Source organism: Schistocerca gregaria, chromosome 6 (genome assembly GCF_023897955.1).
Source record: "Schistocerca gregaria isolate iqSchGreg1 chromosome 6, iqSchGreg1.2, whole genome shotgun sequence".
Lineage (NCBI taxonomy): Eukaryota > Metazoa > Arthropoda > Insecta > Orthoptera > Acrididae > Schistocerca > Schistocerca gregaria.
The window spans coordinates 283,363,502-283,382,950 of NC_064925.1; the positions used below are offsets into that span (position 1 = coordinate 283,363,502).

Below are 19,449 nucleotides of genomic sequence, written 5' to 3' on the forward strand. Positions count from 1 at the left end.
GACAAGTTATCACTTAGAATGCTAAAAGTGCGCGTGTACAGTTCGCTGACCAATGTGGTGTTTTTTTGTGATCTTGACCCAAGTGGAGAGTTAATCCAGTTTCATTTAAAATTTACTTGAGATACACACATCACATTATTACAAAAGAGTCGTTTAGCCCATTAGGGAAAACTCACAAAGTTGGAAATTAATTTTGGGACAACTGCTGATTTTGGAAGAAAAGAAAAAAAGAACTGAAAGTTTATTCAAAATTTCAAATTCCAGTTTTACTTTAGTCACGTATCACCTTGTTGATTACATTGCCTAACAACACTGTAAAGCAGCTTAATTAATTTATTAGAACGATTTGCGACGTATTAAGGCCCATTACACACACAAAGTTTGCCGACCGCATGAGTGTGTTTTTCTTTCCATAAGTGCCAATACACCAGCAGTTTCAAAAGTTAATAATTTAACTGTTGTGTAACTTCATTGATTGTCCTACACCACTATGGAACTTGTTGTATAGTGTCTCTTCACAAGAAGCTGGGATAAACAAGAAGAAGAAAAAGACTAAAGAAGAGGCATCAGTGTATTTGGTGCCGCAACTTGGGGCTTGAAAAGGATATACTAACAACTTCGACCCATTGGAAAGGATAAGTACTCACAGCTAACGTGAGATACTCACAGTTATGAGTAGGAGGGCCATAGTATAAAAGACCAGTTTTACGTTGGTGAAAGTATATTTTAAGTTGATATTGATATTTTACTCTACTGGCCATTAAAATTGCTACACCAAGAAGAAATGCAGATGATAAATGGGTATTCATTGGACAAATATACACTCCTGGAAATTGAAATAAGAACACCGTGAATTCATTGTCCCAGGAAGGGGAAACTTTATTGACACAGTCCTGGGGTCAGATACATCACATGATCACACTGACAGAACCACAGGCACATAGACACAGGCAACAGAGCATGCACAATGTCGGCACTAGTACAGTGTATATCCACCTTTCGCAGCAATGCAGGCTGCTATTCTCCCATGGAGACCATCGTAGAGATGCTGGATGTAGTCCAGTGGAACGGCTTGCCATGCCATTTCCACCTGGCGCCTCAGTTGGACCAGCGTTCGTGCTGGACGTGCAGACCGCGTGAGACGACGCTTCATCCAGTCCCAAACATGCTCAATGGGGGACAGATCCGGAGATCTTGCTGGCCAGGGCAGTTGACTTAGACCTTCTAGAGCACGTTGGGTGGCACGGGATACATGCGGACGTGCATTGTCCTGTTGGAACAGCAAGTTACCTTGCTGGTCTAGGAATGGTAGAACGATGGGTTCGATGACGGTTTGGATGTAGCGTGCACTATTCAGTGTCCCCTCGACGATCACCAGAGGTGTACGGCCAGTGTAGGAGATCGCTCCCCACACCATGATTCCGGGTGTTGGCCCTGTGTGCCTCGGTCGTATGCAGTCCTGATTGTGGCGCTCACCTGCACGGCACCAAACACGCATACGACCATCATTGGTGCCAAGGCAGAAGCAACTCTCATCGCTGAAGACGACACGTCTCCATTCGTCCCTCCATTCACGCCTGTCGCGACACCACTGGAGGCGGGCTGCACAATGTTGGGGCGTGAGCGGAAGACGGCGTAACGGTGTGCGGGACCATAGCCCAGCTTCATGGAGACGGTTGCGAATGGTCCTCGCCGATACCCCAGGAGCAACAGTGTCCCTAATTTGCTGGGAAGTGGCGGTGCGGTCCCCTACGGCACTGTGTAGGATCCTAGGGTCTTGGCGTGCATCCGTGCGTCGCTGCGGTCCGGTCCCAGGTCGACGGGCACGTGCACCTTCTGCCGACCACTGGCGACAACATCGATGTACTGTGGAGACCTCACGCCCCACGTGTTGAGCAATTCGGCGGTACGTCCACCCAGCCTCCCGCATGCCCACTATACGCCCTCGCTCAAAGTCCGTCAACTGCACATGCGTGCCGTGCGTGTGAACATTGCTTGTACAGCCCTCTCGCAGTGTCCGGAGCAAGTATGGTGGGTCTAACACACCAGTGTCAATGTGTTCTTTTTTCGATTTCCAGGAGTGTATTATACTAGAACTGACATGTGATTACATTTTCACGCAATTTGGGTGCATAGATCCTGAGATATCAGTACCTAAAACAACCACCTCTGGCCATAATAACGGCCTTGATATGCCTGGGCATTGAGTCAAACAGAGCTTGGAGGGCATGTACAGGTACAGCTGCCTATGCAGCTTCAACACAATACCACAGTTCATCAAGAGTAGTGACTGGTGTGTTGTGACGAGCCAGTTGCTCGGCCACCATTGGTGAGAAATCTGGAGAATGTGCTGGCCAGGGCAGCAGTCAAACATTTTCTGTATCAGAAAGGCCCGTACAGGACCTGCAACATGGGGTCATGCATTATCCTGCTGAAATGGATTTCGCAGGGATCGAATGAAGTGTAGAGTCACGGGTCGTAATACATCTGAAATGTAATGTCCACTGTTCAAAGTGCCGTCAATTCGAACAAGAGGTGACAGAGATGTGTAACCGATGGCACCCCATACCATCACGCCGGGTAATACGCCAGTATGGCGATGATGAATACATTTTTCCAAGGTGCATTCACTCCAATGTCACCAAACACAGATGTGACCATCATGATGCTGTAAACAGAACCTGGATTCATCTGAAAAAACGACGTTTTACCATTTGTGCACCCAGGTTTGTCATTGAGTACACCATCGCAGGCGCTCCTGTCTGTGATGCAGCGTCAATGGTAACCCCAGCCATGGTCTCCGAGCTGATAGTCCATGTTGTTGCAAACGTCGTTGAACTGTTCGTGCAGATGGTTGTCGTCTTGCAAACATCCCCATCTGTTGACTCATGGATCAAGACGTGGCTGCACGATCCATGCGGATAAGTTGCCTGTCATCTCGACTGCTAGTGATACGAGTTTGTTGGGATCCAGCATGGTGTTCTGTATTACCCTCCTGAACTCACCTATTCCATATTCTGCTAACAGTCATTGGATCTCGACCAACATGAGCAGCAATGTCGCGATATGGTAAACCGCAATCGCGATAGGCTACAATCTGACCTTTATCAAAGTCGGAAACGTGATGGTACGCATTCTCCTCCTTACACGAGGTGTCACAACAACGTTTCACCTGGCAACGCCAGTCAACTGCTGTTTGTGAATGAGAAATTGGTTGGAAATTTTCCTCATATCAGCATGTTGTAGGTGTCGCCACTGGTGCCAACCTGGTGTGAATGCTCTGAAACACTAATCATTTGCATATCACAGCATTTTCTTCCTGTCGGTTAAATTTCGCATCTGTAGCATGTTATCTTCGTGGTGTAGCAATTTTAATGGTCAGTAGTGTAACTGTGTATAAATATGTTAGGAAAAATGTACACCCGAACAGAGCGCGAGATAATGCAACCCAGAGTTTGGAAGTGACAGGTGAGGGGAGTGAAAGTGGATATAATCCTCATGAGGAGGTACCTAGGGAACCAATTATGGACCAGCATTCGCATAATTTGAGTGAGGAAAATCTTGGTGAAAGAGTACCAAAAAGTAATAAATGGAGGACAGCAATCAAATAATTTAAGTGATAGTAATATCATTGATGTGGAGGTGAATGTAGAAGCAGACCCGAGTACAAGCAGAAATAGTAATCTACAGGAGTCTATAAATACTGAACTTAAAAAGGAAAGTGTGAATCTTACATCAAATGTTAGCAGAGCTGAAAGATGTTATTAAATTCATGGCGAGTATGCAACGTCAGTTAACTGAGAATATGCCATGTTTAAATGATATGATAAGTTTGATACTAAATTTGATCCCCAAACTGAAAAATTCAACCCCCAAATGGGTTTACTCAATGAAAAATTTGGCAACAAGTTCGAGTCACTTGAAGATGATGATAAACTATTAAATGAGAAATTCAAGAACTTCAAAGTAGAGTGGGAAGTACCATGAAATACTAAATTTAGTGAATTAGAAAAAAATGTTTCTATGGATATAAGTAATCTACACACTAAATGTATGGGATGGAGAATAAATGTGAAACTATTTCTAAGGGGCATAGTGATTTGTCAGATAAAATCTGTAACTGTGAAAGTAGTTACTTGAAGGCTAATGTGCAAATTGAGGATCTGTCTAAAAAGATGTCACAATTTGAAATAAACACTTGCAAGGGCATAGATAAATATTTAAGCGACCAAACTAAAAAATTAAATGATGACCTTTTTGAGTGGATGGAAGTTAAAAATAAGGAAATCGAAGAGAAAGTCAATACCACTCTCAAGTTGAAACAAGCTGAGGTAGTTAAGGAAAAACAGATGACAAATAATGAACATATCATCAAGTTACTTACTATCGAGTTTTAGGAAATTAAAGATAAAGTAATCGAAGAATTACCTAAGTGGCAAAGTGAAACAAATTGTAAATTGTCAGACTTAGAACAAAAATCTTCACGAAATGTATTGACTAACGACAATTATTCCGAAGACAGGCTTAGGAATAATAAATCCTGTAGTGAAGTAAAATGTAATACACCCGATAAATTTTGTGACTGTTATGGAAATGAAAATTACTTTTGTCCAAAGCAGGTACTTATCATCTTTAATGGTTGAGACAAGCATATGCAAAAGCAGACAGTTTCCTACCTTTTTGACTGCAAAAGATGATATCCAGAAAAAATTTTCGCCAACAATTTTAAGCATTTTTTCCTCGCACTTGGTCTAAATATGATAGACTTCAGTTTATTGTGTCCAAGGTCACAGGTGAACCAGCACTGAGGGCTACAGAAGCAAGTGACAATTGCAATACATGCGCAGAGTTTGAACAACTTTTCATAGTGAAATACTGGTTGAGTAGCAATAAAGAGAGGCTACAAAAGGAGATGTATCAACTGGAATTTTATAATAGTAAACAATGTTCATTAAGACAGTATTTCAAGAAATGCATTAATAAAACGATGTACTGGAGTGATCCTGTTTCCAATAGAGAAGTGATACGTATTTTGAAAGGAAGATTACCTATTCATATACATGAGAAACTTATAAATGTCCCTGACTATGACGGGGAACAGTTCCTGTCTGTGGTCGATTCGATCGATATGATACTAGAAGATGCCTGAGTATGGTATAATAATAATAATAATAGTAGTAGTACTAACAATAACGACAACCGACATCTTATGGCTATAGTAAAGCCAATAATAATAATCAGATTAGTACAGGAAAACCAAATCGCAGACTCAGACAGAATGATTCGAATAATCGGTATGGTAATTCACACAGACATGATATATACCCAGAAGACAATCCTCATGGTATACAACTGTGGAAAGATCCTTCAACACCTGAAGTTCAAAGGGTAGCTCAACAAGCACAACCACCACGAGAACCGATACCACTTGGTAACGGAGCAATAAAGTCGTGAAGGGAACAGCTTCCAAATTACGACCATACTGTACGTATTGAAGTACACAAACCACCGAATATGCCATCTACCAAAAGATTAAACTAGAACTGGTCACTGAAAGCCTTCCTAGGATGACTGGAGAGGATGAGGAGGACAGGCATCATTTTAAAGTAGAATGTACTGAAGTATGATGATGATGATTTGGATCTAAGGGAAGAAAAGGTTGAAGAAACACCTTACATTTCGAGTAAGTGTGGATGAATTTTGCAGTCAGTAGTTCAAGCAGTAATAAATAGTATCGATGTTGAAATTTTGATTGATACTGGAGCAGCTATTAGTGTAATGATGCAGGATTGTTTTAAACAAATTAATCGAGGAGCAGAAGTGCTTACATTTCCTGTTACTGGGTGTACTGTATCGCGAGCATTTAGTCCAAAACCTCAACAGGTCTCAAAGCAGGCACGAGTCAACATTATAATGCGTGGAGGGGGGGGGCAGCCTTCAATAGAAAGTACCTTATTGATTGTTCCAAAAATGACTGTACCATGTGTTTGGGGTCTATATTTTTTGTGTAATGCAGGAGCAGTCATCAATTTAAAAGAAGGAACCTGTACCTTGGATTCCAAAGGCGATATTTTGACAGTCTCTATGATAAAGGGCAAAATAGTCCCGGATCATTATTGCATTAAGTTAATGGTTAGCTTTATTGGTATTGACTGTAATTTTAGTTGGTGACATTTTCTATATTGAATATACTGGAGAAAAAATGAGTCAAGTTACACTTCAGGAGAAAATCTCCGAATCTGAATACCTGTGTGCAAATCAATGAGAAGATTTGTGTTGCTTGTTAAATAACTATCTGCCCGTATATAGCAAACATCCTGGAATAATCAAAGGTTTTGAATACGACATTAAGATGTATCCACACAAATCTTTTTATTGCACTTCTTATTCTGCTCCATAGTCAAAGAGAGAGGCAGTCAAGAAAGAAATTAACAGAATGTTAGAGTGGGGAATTATAGAGCTCTCTCATTCTGAATATTATAGTCCTCTTTTTGACGGTCCTCAAAGTGAATGGTGACGTCAGATTAGTTCTAGGCACCAGAGAGATAAACAAGATAATCACACCGGTACAGACAAGACCTGAGAATTTGGATGAGTTAATTCAGAAGCTGTGGTGCCCGCTTCCTGACATCGCTTGGTATGAGAAGTTCATACTGGCAAACGAATCTCGAAAGTATACTGCTTTTATTTTTATGGGCAGAAGGTACCAGTTCACTGTTATGCCATTTGGACTAAATATTAGTGGAGCTGTATTTATATCAGTGCTAGACACTGTACTTGGATGAGATTTGCTTGATAGAGTTACCTTGTATGTGGACGACTTATTGATTGGTACCAAAACATGGGAGGAGCATCTTCATCTGCTTGAAAAAGTGTTTGTGAAATTCTTAGAGTATGGAGTAACAGTAAATTTAATGAAATCTAGATTCACCAGAAGTCAACTGAAGTTCCTAGGACATATAATTACACTCAATCCTAAGAAAATGAGTGCTATCAAAGAGTTTCCTTATCCTGATAGCTGAATGGTCAGCTTGATGGATTGTCAATCCTCTGGGCCCGGGTTCGATTCCTGGCTGGGTCGGGGAATTTTCTCCACCCAGGGACTGGGTGTTGTGCTGTCTTCATCATCATCCTCATCGAATGCAGGGCCGGCACTTGGCGAACGGTTGCTCGAAGGTTATGCTAGATGAGATGAGATATTGTGGACAGGAAGATGCGCATCCATGTGTGTTGCTAAATGAAATGATCATTCCTGCAGTCAGCGCTAGAAAGGTAGCTGTCATGTGTCATTTCATGCATCAACCCACTGCAGTGGAATGTAAGAGAAGCATACCACTGAATAATAACTTTGTCATCCCAGGCTCTGTCATCTATTTTAAGAACAGATTTGGTGAATTGTGAACAGTTAACTGTTGCCGAGAATCACAGATTCTTCCAAGATGCATGTGCGTAGCAAATGCTGAGCCGTTAATTGCAGAACAGCTGAGCGTAATAGAAACCACCCATGCCGAGTCTGTGGGTGAAATTAGGGCTACTACTATGAGACAAGATCTTCTAGCTTGACTATCACCAGATCTCACTAAGGAACAACAGAAAAAGTTACTTGCGATTGTTCAAGAGTTCTCTGAATGCTTCAATCCACAGGTGAAGAGCAAGTTAGACAAATCAACGGTGAAGCACCGGATACCACCAACCAATAAGCCAGAGAGCATACCATGTTTCAGCAATAGAACATCGAATAGCCCATGATCGTCACCAGTGGTTCTCGTCAGGAAGAAGGATGGCAGTTGGCGCTTTTGTGTTGATTACAGGAAGCTTAAAAGGATGTTTACCCTCTTCCACGAATAGACGATACACTAGATTGTCTGAAGGGGGCTAAGTTTTTCTCAACCTTGGACATGTACTCGGGATACTGGTAAATCGAAGTAGATGAGGCTGATTGTGAGAAAACAGTATTCATCATCCTTGAGGGTCTGTATGAGTTCAAGGTAATGCCGTTTGGTTTGTGTAATGCACTAGCAACTTTTGAACGAATGATGGATAATCTTCTACGGAACCTGTAGTGGACGATCTGTCTTAGTTATTTAAATGACATTACAGTGTTCTCAGACACATTTGATGAACACACAAAAAGACTGAGGGCCGTTCTTAACTGCCTCCAACAAGCCGGACTGTAATCCAAGAAAGTGTCTCTTTGGAGTAAAAGAAATCAATATACTTGGGCACCTTGTGTCAATGAAGCTTCCTCGGACATTGTTCTTATTACCATAGTTTTATCAAAGACTTTTGTATCAAAGCCAGGCCACCCCAAGAGTTGTTAAAGGCTGATGCTAAATTTATCTGGGGTAGGGCTCAACAAGATTCTTTCAATGTGCTGCAAACAGCTCTGACGACTGACCCTGTACTTGGTCTGTATGATGAGAGAGCACCTACAGAACTACACACAGATGCCAGTGGGTATGGGATCGGTGCTGTTCTGGTGCAGATTTTGGATGGAAAAGAGAAGGTTATAGCCTATGCTTCTAGGACACTTAAAAAATCTGAGAGAAACTACTCAGCTACAGAAAGAGAATGTCTTGCTGTGATCTGGGCTATGTACAAATTTCCACAGTATCCCTATGGAAGGCCATTCACAGTTCTTACAGATCATCATTCACTTTGTTGGTTGACAGACCTTAAGGATCCAACAGGACAACTCACCAGGTGGGCACTATGTCTCCAAGAGTATGACATTACCATAGTCAACAAAAGTGGAAGAAAACACAAAGATGCAGACTGTCTCCCAAGAAACCCTATGCAAGACCATCAAAACTTTGATGAAGATAGTGACTGTCTTGCTGCACTCCAGGATCTCTCTGTTGAGCAGGAGGATGATGCCAAGATATCTCAAATTATGCTTGCCTTAAATCGGTCAGAGGATGTGAAACGTCAATTTTAGGTAGTTACTGGATTACTTTGCAAGAAAAACTTCGATCCGTTTGGAAAGAGGTGGCTACCAGTGATTCCTAAACACATGCACTTAGATGTTCTACAGAAATTCCATTACACACCTGAGGCCGGACATTTATGATTTATTAAGACATACGATAGGATCCACAAGAGATTTTTGTGGCCAGATTTATCTAGGAGTGTCCGTCACTATGTGTCGCACTGTTGAGAGTACCAGAGGAGAAAGGCAGTTCCTCAGAAACCACCTGGCCAACTCATACCAATTTCACCAGCCAAAACGCCTTTCCAGCGTGTTGGGATTGACCTCCTTGGACAATTTCCAACATCTGCTAGTGGCAATAGATGGATTATTGTTTGTTCTGATTATCTGATGCGCTATGCCATTACAAAAGCCATGAAAACAGCAGAAGCAATAGAGGTAGCCAAATTCATCGTAGAAGACATTGTATTAAAACGCAGTGCCGCAAGGTCGTTAATTACGGATCGATGGAAAGTTTTTCAATCGAATCTCGTGACAGAGATAAACAATCGGTGCAACATTACTCATCACATGATGACTGCCTACCATCCACAAACTAACAGGCTTACTATATGCATAATAAGACCTTGGCCGACATGCTGTCAATGTTGAGCAGAGCAAATGGAATGAGGTGCTACCTTTTGTGACATTCGCCTACAACACCGCCAAACAAGACACCACAGGATTTACGCCATTTTTCGTGGTGCATGGGTGTCAGGCGGCGACGATGATGACGATGGACACTGTGTTTCCGTTACATCCTGATGACGTGGACAACGACTACGTCGGACAGATGTTAACCAGAGCTCAGGAAGCTCAGCAGTTAGCTCGACTCCGCACACTGCAGGCTCAAGAAAACGATCGCTGAAGGTATGATGCGAGCCATTGCCCTATTGTCTGCCAGCCTGGTGACCTCGTCTGGATCTTCACCCCTGTTCGGAAGGTTAGTCTCTCTAAGAAGCTCCTCAGGCACTACTTGGACCTTATAAGGTTGTAAGACAGTTGTCTGATGTTACTTATGAGGTTGAAGATTTCGATCCCGACGCAAGATGATGAAAGATCAGATATATGGTCCACATCCTTCGAATAAAACCCTATAAGGATCCTGCAACCCAAGGCATATTCAAAGCTCCAGCGCCAGGCAACAAGTGGAAAAGTAACTAAGAATGTAGCAGCAAGGGAAGTTCTAAGAAGATCACCTCCACGGCAAACTTCAGGCATCGGGAGTCGGAGTATGCAGGACCAATGACTCATTCCCAGACTAGAAGGACGTAACACTAACGCTCCGTTCTCTTGAGGGAGGAGCAATGTCGCAGATGAAGCTAAGTGGTGCAGTCGGCGTATTGTAGTGGTTATGATACTAGAGTGTTGCATGGAGGATTGCGAGTTCAAAACTTGCCTGAACTGAAAAATTTTAATTTCTATATTTGGTTTGAGTACATTCTAGAAGTATCCACAAATGGGAAGAATCATTGTGCTGGAATGTTCTGTAGCTGTATATATATACCATATGTGTTCTGGCCGGAGGCAGTTCGCTCCATGCTCTTGTATGTGCAAGTGCTGGATAAACCTTCGTTAAGTGAAGTTAGTTTTCATCATTCATCTACTTACACCTCCCTCTACATGACATTGTTACATTCCATCCTGGATTTTCCATTGTTCAACTCCAGAGTGGAAGAAATATTCAATGGCAGTACAGGCAAAATTAACCACATGCTTCAACCCATTGGTAGGATTATCATCTTGCCTAAAGATGCTCAGCCTCTACAGCAGGGGTGTCCAACCCACATCTTGGATGTGGTTCAATGCAAGTATCAAAGTGAAGTAAGTGTCTGTCAAAGGAAAAAGATCTATTTATGTAATGTTAAATGAGAGAGTGTACAAAACAAAGCCACGCACTTTAAATGTAGTTGAAACTACCTTTTGTCAAGATATTGCTTCCATTTCTCAGAGGGAATTGCAGAAAGTAATGAGTGATTTCCTAAGCAGGTATAAGAAATGCTTGAACACCAAAGGGAGGCAGTTTCAGCATCTCCTTGTTTAATGTATGAGAGTTATTTACTTTCTTTTTAAGTGTTTATGTTAAGCTTATTAGAAATAACTTACATGACAAACAATAAATTATTTATAATACAGTACAGAGGAAATATATGACTATATAAAAACTAATGTGAAAATCATAGCAACCATAACCGTGCAGCAGAGTGGTGGTCAGAGGAAATAGAGGCCCTTGTTAGAGAACAACGAAATGCGTCCCTTCAGTGGTACAATGATAAATCAGAAGAAACGAGATCAATATACAAGGAAAAGAAGAATGAAGTGATGAAAAAATAAGGATGGCACATGTTCTTTCCCATGCTTCATTTTTTGCCAAAGTGAATAGCAAATTAGGATTCTGGAAAGCAAAACTAATTTCCAACTGATAAAACAAAAGGAAAGGGAAGAGTATTTCCAAAAATTATTAAATGAGGACAAGGAAGAATATCTAGAAGAAGGAACAGTGGAAGAAAACGGACATGAGGATGATGATATCCAGATTTTAAAAAGTGAAGTACTTCAGGTGTTGAGAACAGGAAAGAATAGTAAATCACCAGGACCAGGCAATATCAATCTGGAATGTCTGAAATATGGTGGTGACAAAATTGTGAAACTGATAACACAGCTGTTCAACGAAATGATGCATGGAGATTCGATACCCAACGAGATGAAGCTAGGTTACGTTAATACCATATTTCAGAAAGGGGATCGCAACAATTGTTCAAACTATCAAGGAATTTGTGTTACAAACACATTAATGAGAATTTTGGCGAAAGTAATTAAAAACAAACTGGAAAAAAAATTTAGAACCCAAGAAGAACAATGTGGATTCACGGCTGGGAGATCATGTGTAGACCATATTTTCACATTACGATAGATTTTGGAGAAACATACGGAAAAATCAAAAAATATAGGATTAATTTTCATAGATATAGAAAAAGCGTATGATACTGTTCCAAGAAAATTACTTTGGAGAGCACTACATATGGCAAACATAAAGCCTTCCTTGATTAAAATAATACAACAGATGTATAAAAATAACATTTGCCAAATGAAAGTTGGTAATAAACTTTCTCAGAAATTTAGAACAAGCAAAGGCCTTTTACAGGGCTGTCCCGTGTTACCATCATTATTTAAAACCTATATAGATATTCGCCTTAGAACATGGTCTCGTAAATGTAATAGTACGGGATTACAAATAAGAGATGGAGTTTACCTACATCATTTATTGTTTGCTGATAATCAAGTAGTCGTAGCACTAGATGGGGAGGATGCTAACTATATGTGCAATCAGTTAGCAGTAGCATACAAAACTTGGGGTTTGAAGATTAATTACCAAAAAACAGAATACTTGACTAATGATTCAAATGAGCTATACATTGAAGGAAAGAAAATCAAAAAGATAAACACTTTCTGTTATTTGGGATCCATTTTAGAAATTGAGGGAAAATCAGTCAGAAATCAATAAAAGAATTAGTAGCAGACGGAAGGTCGTTGGAATGCTTAACTCAAGTCTTATGGAGCAGGAATGTAATGAGCAGAACTAAAAAATTAATATACAAATCCATATTAGAGAGTGTGGTTCTATATGGAACGGAGACCTGGACAATTAACCCGAAGCACATTAAAAAATTACAAGCTCTAGAGATGGACTTATGTAGAAGATCGACAAGAATCTCCAGGAAAGAAAAGGCAAGGAACACCAAAATAAGGAGAAATTACAGTGGTACGTGCATGTAAGACAAATGGAAAAAGACGGAAAACCAAAATTGATACTGGACTGGGAACCGGAGGGGAGGGGAAGAGAAGGAGGAGGAGGAGGAGGAGGAGGAGGATGACCTATGACCACCTGGTTCCAAAAAGTACAGCACACAATTAGGAGAAAGGGCATAGAGAAGAGGACACACAAGATCGAAGCACCTGGAGGAATATGTTGAAAATATAGTTTAAGAACATTTATTCTTTGTATTATAATTTCCAAGTAAATTATTATGTTGGAGATAAGCCTCTGTAATGAGGAAAAGCTCAAAATAATTTAAAAAATGGGTCTCCTGTAACTTGTACCATGTATGCAGCAGCCAGCCACATGCAACAAAAGCAGATGTGGTAATAATTATTGTGGAGTGTAGGTGACAACAGAGTGGAACCTAAGAGAAGTAATATTATGTTTCAGGTTAGTTGCAGATCGGATACTTGTGTTGCCTTACAATTAATCAAAAACTAAATATGATGTTTGCAGTTAAACTAATTATATATTAGGCAGGTTTGTGCCCCCCACCCCTCCTCAAAAAAGGAAACTTATTAATATGTAATATCAAGTGTTAAACAGTAACAAAGAAATAATTTACCTAATATCCCCTAAAAGTTAGTTTTTTTGTTATTTATAGATTCAAATACATACTGATCATACTTCATATGGAAAATTGGAGCAATTTAGCTGGAATGTTGGTCAGCCTTTATATGGGAAACTTGGACAAATGTCCATTTCAGATCGTGGTATTTTTTAATATCTGAGATGACAAGGAATATATTCAGAAGCATTCATATCCAGAAAAAAATTTGTTTCCTTTTTTGTAGACATAAAAGATGGAAGAGATTGATAGATGTTTACATACTGTCAGTTCCTCGATACTCTTGCTATTATCTGGTGCTACTGCTGCTGATTTTTTTTAATCATCCTGAGCACCTGAAACACCTTTTGTACCTACTTATGCTCTGGCTCAGCATTATACTGTGGGCAAAAACACCATAAGAAAACTATTACTAAAAAAAATTGCAGTTTTTGGATTAGTAATATTTTCATAAGGTATCAAAAAAATGTAACAAAGATCAATATGTAAGGAATTTTTAAACACACTGATGATTGTTTCCAAGGTTTTAGTTTATTGGATTTGTACTTCATAATCTTTTATTTGGATGATCAATAAAGGCACTCCAATTTTAATTGTTACTCTTTATTTTTCTTACATTAACAAATAACATTGAACAGTTATTGTCACAGGAAGCTACAGCAGTATCTTATATTTAACACTGCGAGGTACCTTACTAATCACAAGCCGCCCATCATAACTGAGTGATGCAAATGTCCATGGATCTGCCGCTGACCACTCAACTCTGTACACTGAATCTTCATGTTCATCATACGTTGCCAGCACACCATCTTCCAATCTGTAACGTTTGCAATGCTAAAGACTAAAACAATTTTAAATGGCCAAGATGCCACCATGTGCAGATGTTAATTAATGGTAAGTTCCACTGATTTGAACCTTTAACTAAATACACGTGCACATGTGTGGGCAGGGGGCGGGCGCAATCAGGAATAATATTTTTGAAGATAACAGTGGGCTTCTGTAATAAATTTACCTTAGTTGATAGGTGTAACAAATGGAGTTCCATCAGGTAACTTAAAAATATCGACGTAGTCTCTTTTATTGGAATACTGCACTATGAGTGCTGCGACGAAGGTCTATGTCAGTCCCTACATAAGAGTTGTCTGTTCCTGAGAAGTGTCCACATCCAAATCTTTTGTTTTCCACCTGTAACACTCCACAGCACTCAATTGGACCTCCTGTGACTCATGTCCAGACAGCTTATGGTTGTGTGTTTGTAGTGCCATGAGAATTTCCGCGTAAATTCCAGAACCACTCATCCTTCTACCGTCTCAAGCAAACGATACTTTAAGTGTGAGAGAATGTACATATTGCATGACACATGTTTGTGTGTGCAGGCTGGAAAGGAGTCACGATCATCGACAAGTGTTAGCCACTCGTGCCACCAAAGTCGCATTGGAAGACCAAGAAGTAATCATGTAGTACTCCTTGCTGTTTTAGTGTCTGTGATTATTGTTAAAGAAAAATTAACAATTGATTATAGACATTTAATTGTACTTCATGTGTTGGACTTGCTAGAAGTAAGACATATTCATAATTATGTGGTTGGAAAAACTATGCTAAAAATGTATTTAATTGAATCTAATGCTAGACGAATGGGTTGACTTGAATTTTAATGTGAGAAGTGGCAAATTTATATTTGTGGAAGTTGAAATATACCAAGGTTAAACTAAAAGTAGGGGGGAGGGAGGGGGGAGAGAGAGAGAGAGAGAGAGAGAGAGAGAGAGAGAGAGAGAGAGAGAGAGAGACTGATAAATTCCCGTTACTAGTTTTGTTCTTTAGAGGAGGAGGTTTTGAGGATCAACATAGCCGGCTGTGCATATCAAGTAAGTCAACTGATGTGATAGGGGTTTGGATTTTGCTTGCAATCCAAAGTCACACCACTTTAGATGTTTCCATCAACACCTTTTCTCTCAGCTTAGCATGTATGGACCCAACTTAGTTGACCTGCATAACAGGCTGTTGTGCACAAACAACCAAAGCTGTGTTATGTAAAGCCTGCACTTGGCACAGGAGCTTGCACTACCATAATCGTCCTGCCTAGACTGTCCATGTTCCTGTGCTACTTACCTGACTTATGAATAGCTTCACAGCTCACTCAGTCTTAATGCCTACCTTTTGAATCTGCTTAAAGGGGTGATTCAAGCCCAACAGTAACTTCAATGCTACATGACATGACCAGCTGCCATCTGGAATTTACTGCCATATAAACAGAATCAAAAATATGTAATTGTGTGTATTAAGCTTAGAATCAATCTCCTCCTCCATTGCAGAATACTTTCATTCTGCAATGCTTATTTGCCATGAAGCATAAGCTACAGGATGCTCTTTGCCATCTATCAACTGGCTTAGAAAACGTCCCAGCACATGGTTGGATGTGTCACATGACAGTACAAATTCTTTCTCATAGGCTGGGAAAACCAACTCAGGACTTGACATCAAAGTTTATTTTAAACCCTCAAATGTGGCTTGAGTCACTTTTGTCCACTCAAATTTCATGCCTTTCTTCACAAGTAACTCTTTTGTTTGTCATGTAGTCAGAGGATCTTGTACTGCTTGTATAGCCCCCCCCCCCCCCCCCCCCCCCCCGTGTCTTTTCTGCTTACATACTTTTGTTACCATGTTACTTGCCCGCAATGCCACCAGGTGACATTCGGCGTCATGGTGGGCAGTGGTCATAATGTTTTGGATTATCAGTGTACAACAAATATGACATACCTCACATCATTCCCTAAATAATGTAAGAGATTTTTACCCACAGTCAGTGGTTATTGTCTTTGTAATATAGGAGCTGACACATCCATATAGCCTCACATAAGCCATGCACTGGCTCCACACCCATGAGGCTGGACAAAATAAAAAGTAAGAAGCCCCTGGTAATTGAGAGTAATGAAAAATCTGCCTCAAAGTGAACAAATGAAACATTTTAATAGGACAAATCCATTATCCGTTAAACATACATGATAAATGTCACCTATTGTATTACTGATTCCATTTAACCCTCTTCAATGATTTTAATACAGTTGATATACACTATTAGCCTTTGACGTTGCATCACCACAAAGGCTCGAATATGCAAATTCCTAGCATTTAAGTGAAACTAGAAGAAGTAGAATATACATTCTGTATGTAAGAAAACATTATGCAATGCGTTACTCATACTCATTCAGAAATTGTATTTGAATGTTGTTTGTGAGAAGATTGTATCCTATTCAGACTGCAGTGCAGTTCATCATTTCATGATTATGCTGCTTACGTCACTCTTGTTCCCGTGACTTTCATGCTAATATGGAACTGACAGCTTCAGGGGGCCATACTGAACATCATGTCACATCTCAAATGGCCACACATGACTAGCACACGACAGGGCAGATGTGCTGTCTGGTCAGCTGACTAGGATTGAACAGCCACATCATATATGTATCTCAAGTAAGGGAATAGGCTTGTTTGCAGCAAGACAAGTATACACAATAGAGCAACAACATCTAGAGTGCCATGGCAACCATTGTTCCAGAATCTCTTGACACAACAACAACAGTGATGTACAGGTTGTCCTGCACCCAAAGACAACAATGGGCCTGTGCTGTCTCTTCAGAAAGCTTCCAGTATTGTGTACAGCATCACAATGGACTATCCCTTGTGTGGAAGCTCCAAGAAAACAGAACATTGCCAGACTGCGTTCACCACATCATCCAGGCCCAAAGCCCAATGTGATGATAAGGGGAGGAATGAAGATTAGAGTTTAATATTGTGGTGACATTGAGGTCATTGGAGACAGAGCACAAGCTCAGAATTTTTCAAGGACGGGAAAGTAAACTGGCCATGCCTTTTCAGAATTACGACCCCAGCGTTTGCCTAGAGTGGTTTAAGAAAATCACAGATAACCTAAAATTGAATGGCTGGACAAAGATTTGAACCATTGCCCTGAATGCATATCCATTGTGCTAACCACTGTGCCACCTTGCTCAGTATGACAGTGGGTGTCAGTGAGTACATAATAGGATCACTGTTAGTTTACACAGCTAATAATTTGTACAGCAGCCATTTCATTTCTTACATGGTAAGGCCAGATATGTTGTGCCCTATTTTTGAGGTCTACATGACATAATCTTTTGATAAGGTAATGCATGCTCATATCTTGCGCATGTTGTCCTGATTAACCTCAGTACAGAGGATGTTCAACTGGTGCCCTGGCAAGTATTGTTTACAGGATCTATCTCACTCATTGAAAACATTTGGTGACAGGTTGTTGAGAGACTGGTGTGCCTCCACTTGCCAACCACTACACCTGATGAACTCTGGAACAAATTGAATCAGCATGGAATGATGTACTTTATCTGTCATTAAAGCTTAGTTTGAATCAATGCTCAACTGAGTTTGAGACATTGTTGCTCCCAGACCTGGCAGCTCTGTTTACTGTGCTGAAATGCACAAAGTAAAATTTTGTTATTTTTTTTCCCTTCCAGTATTGCAATTTTTATGGCCAACAGTGTATATCCCCACGGCTTGGTAACCTGTCCTCTCATTATATTCATTCCTACATTCTTCATGTTTGTTCACAGAAACAGAACGAAAGATAAAATTACATTGAAAGTGTGGGTCACTCCTAAAAGTGTGCTGAGTTCCTTTCATTTGACTCTACATATATTTCTCACTGCAATGTTCAGAAACCAAGTTATGTCACTCTATTTCATCCCCACAGATTTCAGTTGTTTATTGCCATGGCAAGTTATGCCACAGTCTCCTATCTTATAAATTCCACTGGGAGTGTTAGTCTCAAAGGGAGAAACTCCAATGATTTGTTTGAAAAATACAAGGAAACATGTCACTGAATATTCGAGTTGATCCTGGAGGCATGCTCATGTGGCCTAATTACGATGATTGGTCACAATAAGCCACTGACCCAGGGTCAAAGAAAGGAGATTATGGTTTAATATCTAATCACTAACAAGATCAATAGCTATAGAGTACATGCTCAGATTGGGAAAGGATGGCAAATGAAGTTGGACATGTCATTTCCAAAAGAAACTTCTGAGCATTTCTCTTAAACCTTTGTGGGGAAACCAAAGAAAACCTAAACCTAAATCTAAATGGCCCAAGACTGGGCTGAACTCCTGTCCTGTGCTGCCAGGCTGGAATCTCTTTGGCTAGAAATGACAGATATTTATACCATATGTGGCATAAGAAATCAGTTGTGCTTCCACCAAGAGTGTCTTTCCACCATCCACCTAACCTTCGTAACCTCTTGGTTCATCCCTATGAAATCCCCAAACCACCTTCCCTACCCTCTGGCTCCTACCCTTGTAACTGCCCCCGGTGTAAAGCCTGTCCTATGCACCCTCCTACCACCACCTATCCAGTCCTGCAACCCAGAAGGTGTACACGATCAAAGGCAGAGCCACGTGTGAAAGCACCCACGTAATTTACCAACTGACCTGCCTACACTGTGACGCTTTGTATGTGGGAATGACCAGCAACAAACTGTCCATTCGCATGAATGGACACAGGCAGATAGTGTTTGTTGGTAATGAGGATCACCCTGTGGCTAAACATACCTTGGTGTGCACGGGCAGCACATCTTGGCACAGTGTTACACCGTCCGGGTTATCTGGATACTTCCCACCAACACCAACCTATCCGATCTCCGGAGATGGGAACTTGCCCTTCAATATATCCTCTCTTTTCGATATCCGCCAGGCCTCAACCTCCGCTAATTTCAAGTTGCCACCGCTCATACCTCACCTAACTTTCAACAACTTCTTTGCCTTTGTACTTCCGCCTCGACTGACATCTCTGCCCAAACTCTTTGCCTTTACAAATGTCTGCTTGTGTCTGTATCTGCGGATGGATATGTGTGTGTGTGCGAGTGTATACCTGTCCTTTTTTCCCCCTAAGGTAAGTCTTTCCACTCCCGGGATTGGAATGACTCCTTACCGTCTTCCTTAAAACCCACATCCTTTCATCTTTCCCTCTTTCCTGACAAAGCAACCGTGGGTTGCGAAAGCTCGAAATTTTGTGTGTGTGTTTGTGTTTTTTTTACTGTGGGAAAAATAT

The 19,449-nt window shown here is 40.8% G+C and overlaps 2 protein-coding genes across 17 annotated transcripts in view; one reads left to right on the plus strand and one right to left on the minus strand.

The window, feature by feature from the left end:
* LOC126278044 (mitochondrial ribonuclease P catalytic subunit) overlaps nucleotides 1-19,449 on the plus strand; it is a 183,368-nt gene that overhangs the window by 111,477 nt on the left and 52,442 nt on the right. Inside the window, exon 10 of one of the 14 annotated variants that reach the window (XR_007550640.1) lies at nucleotides 14,007-14,092. The exons of 8 other annotated variants lie outside the window; for them this stretch is intronic. The gene's annotated coding sequence lies outside the window, so the exon portion shown is untranslated. Of the gene's footprint in view, nucleotides 1-508; nucleotides 743-13,392; nucleotides 13,942-14,006; nucleotides 14,093-14,732; nucleotides 15,035-19,449 lie in introns of those variants that run through there. 5 more of the 14 variants (XR_007550636.1, XR_007550637.1, XR_007550641.1 and 2 more) reach the window with 5 other exon arrangements.
* Nucleotides 13,944-19,449, minus strand: part of LOC126278046 (EARP-interacting protein homolog) — a 32,695-nt gene continuing 27,189 nt past the window's right edge. For all 3 annotated transcript variants that reach the window (XM_049977823.1, XM_049977825.1, XM_049977824.1), the window contains exon 8: nucleotides 13,944-14,173. In XM_049977823.1, coding sequence (XP_049833780.1) covers nucleotides 14,011-14,173 — 163 coding nt within the window. In that variant the 3' untranslated portion in view covers nucleotides 13,944-14,010. The remainder of the gene's footprint in view (nucleotides 14,174-19,449) is intronic.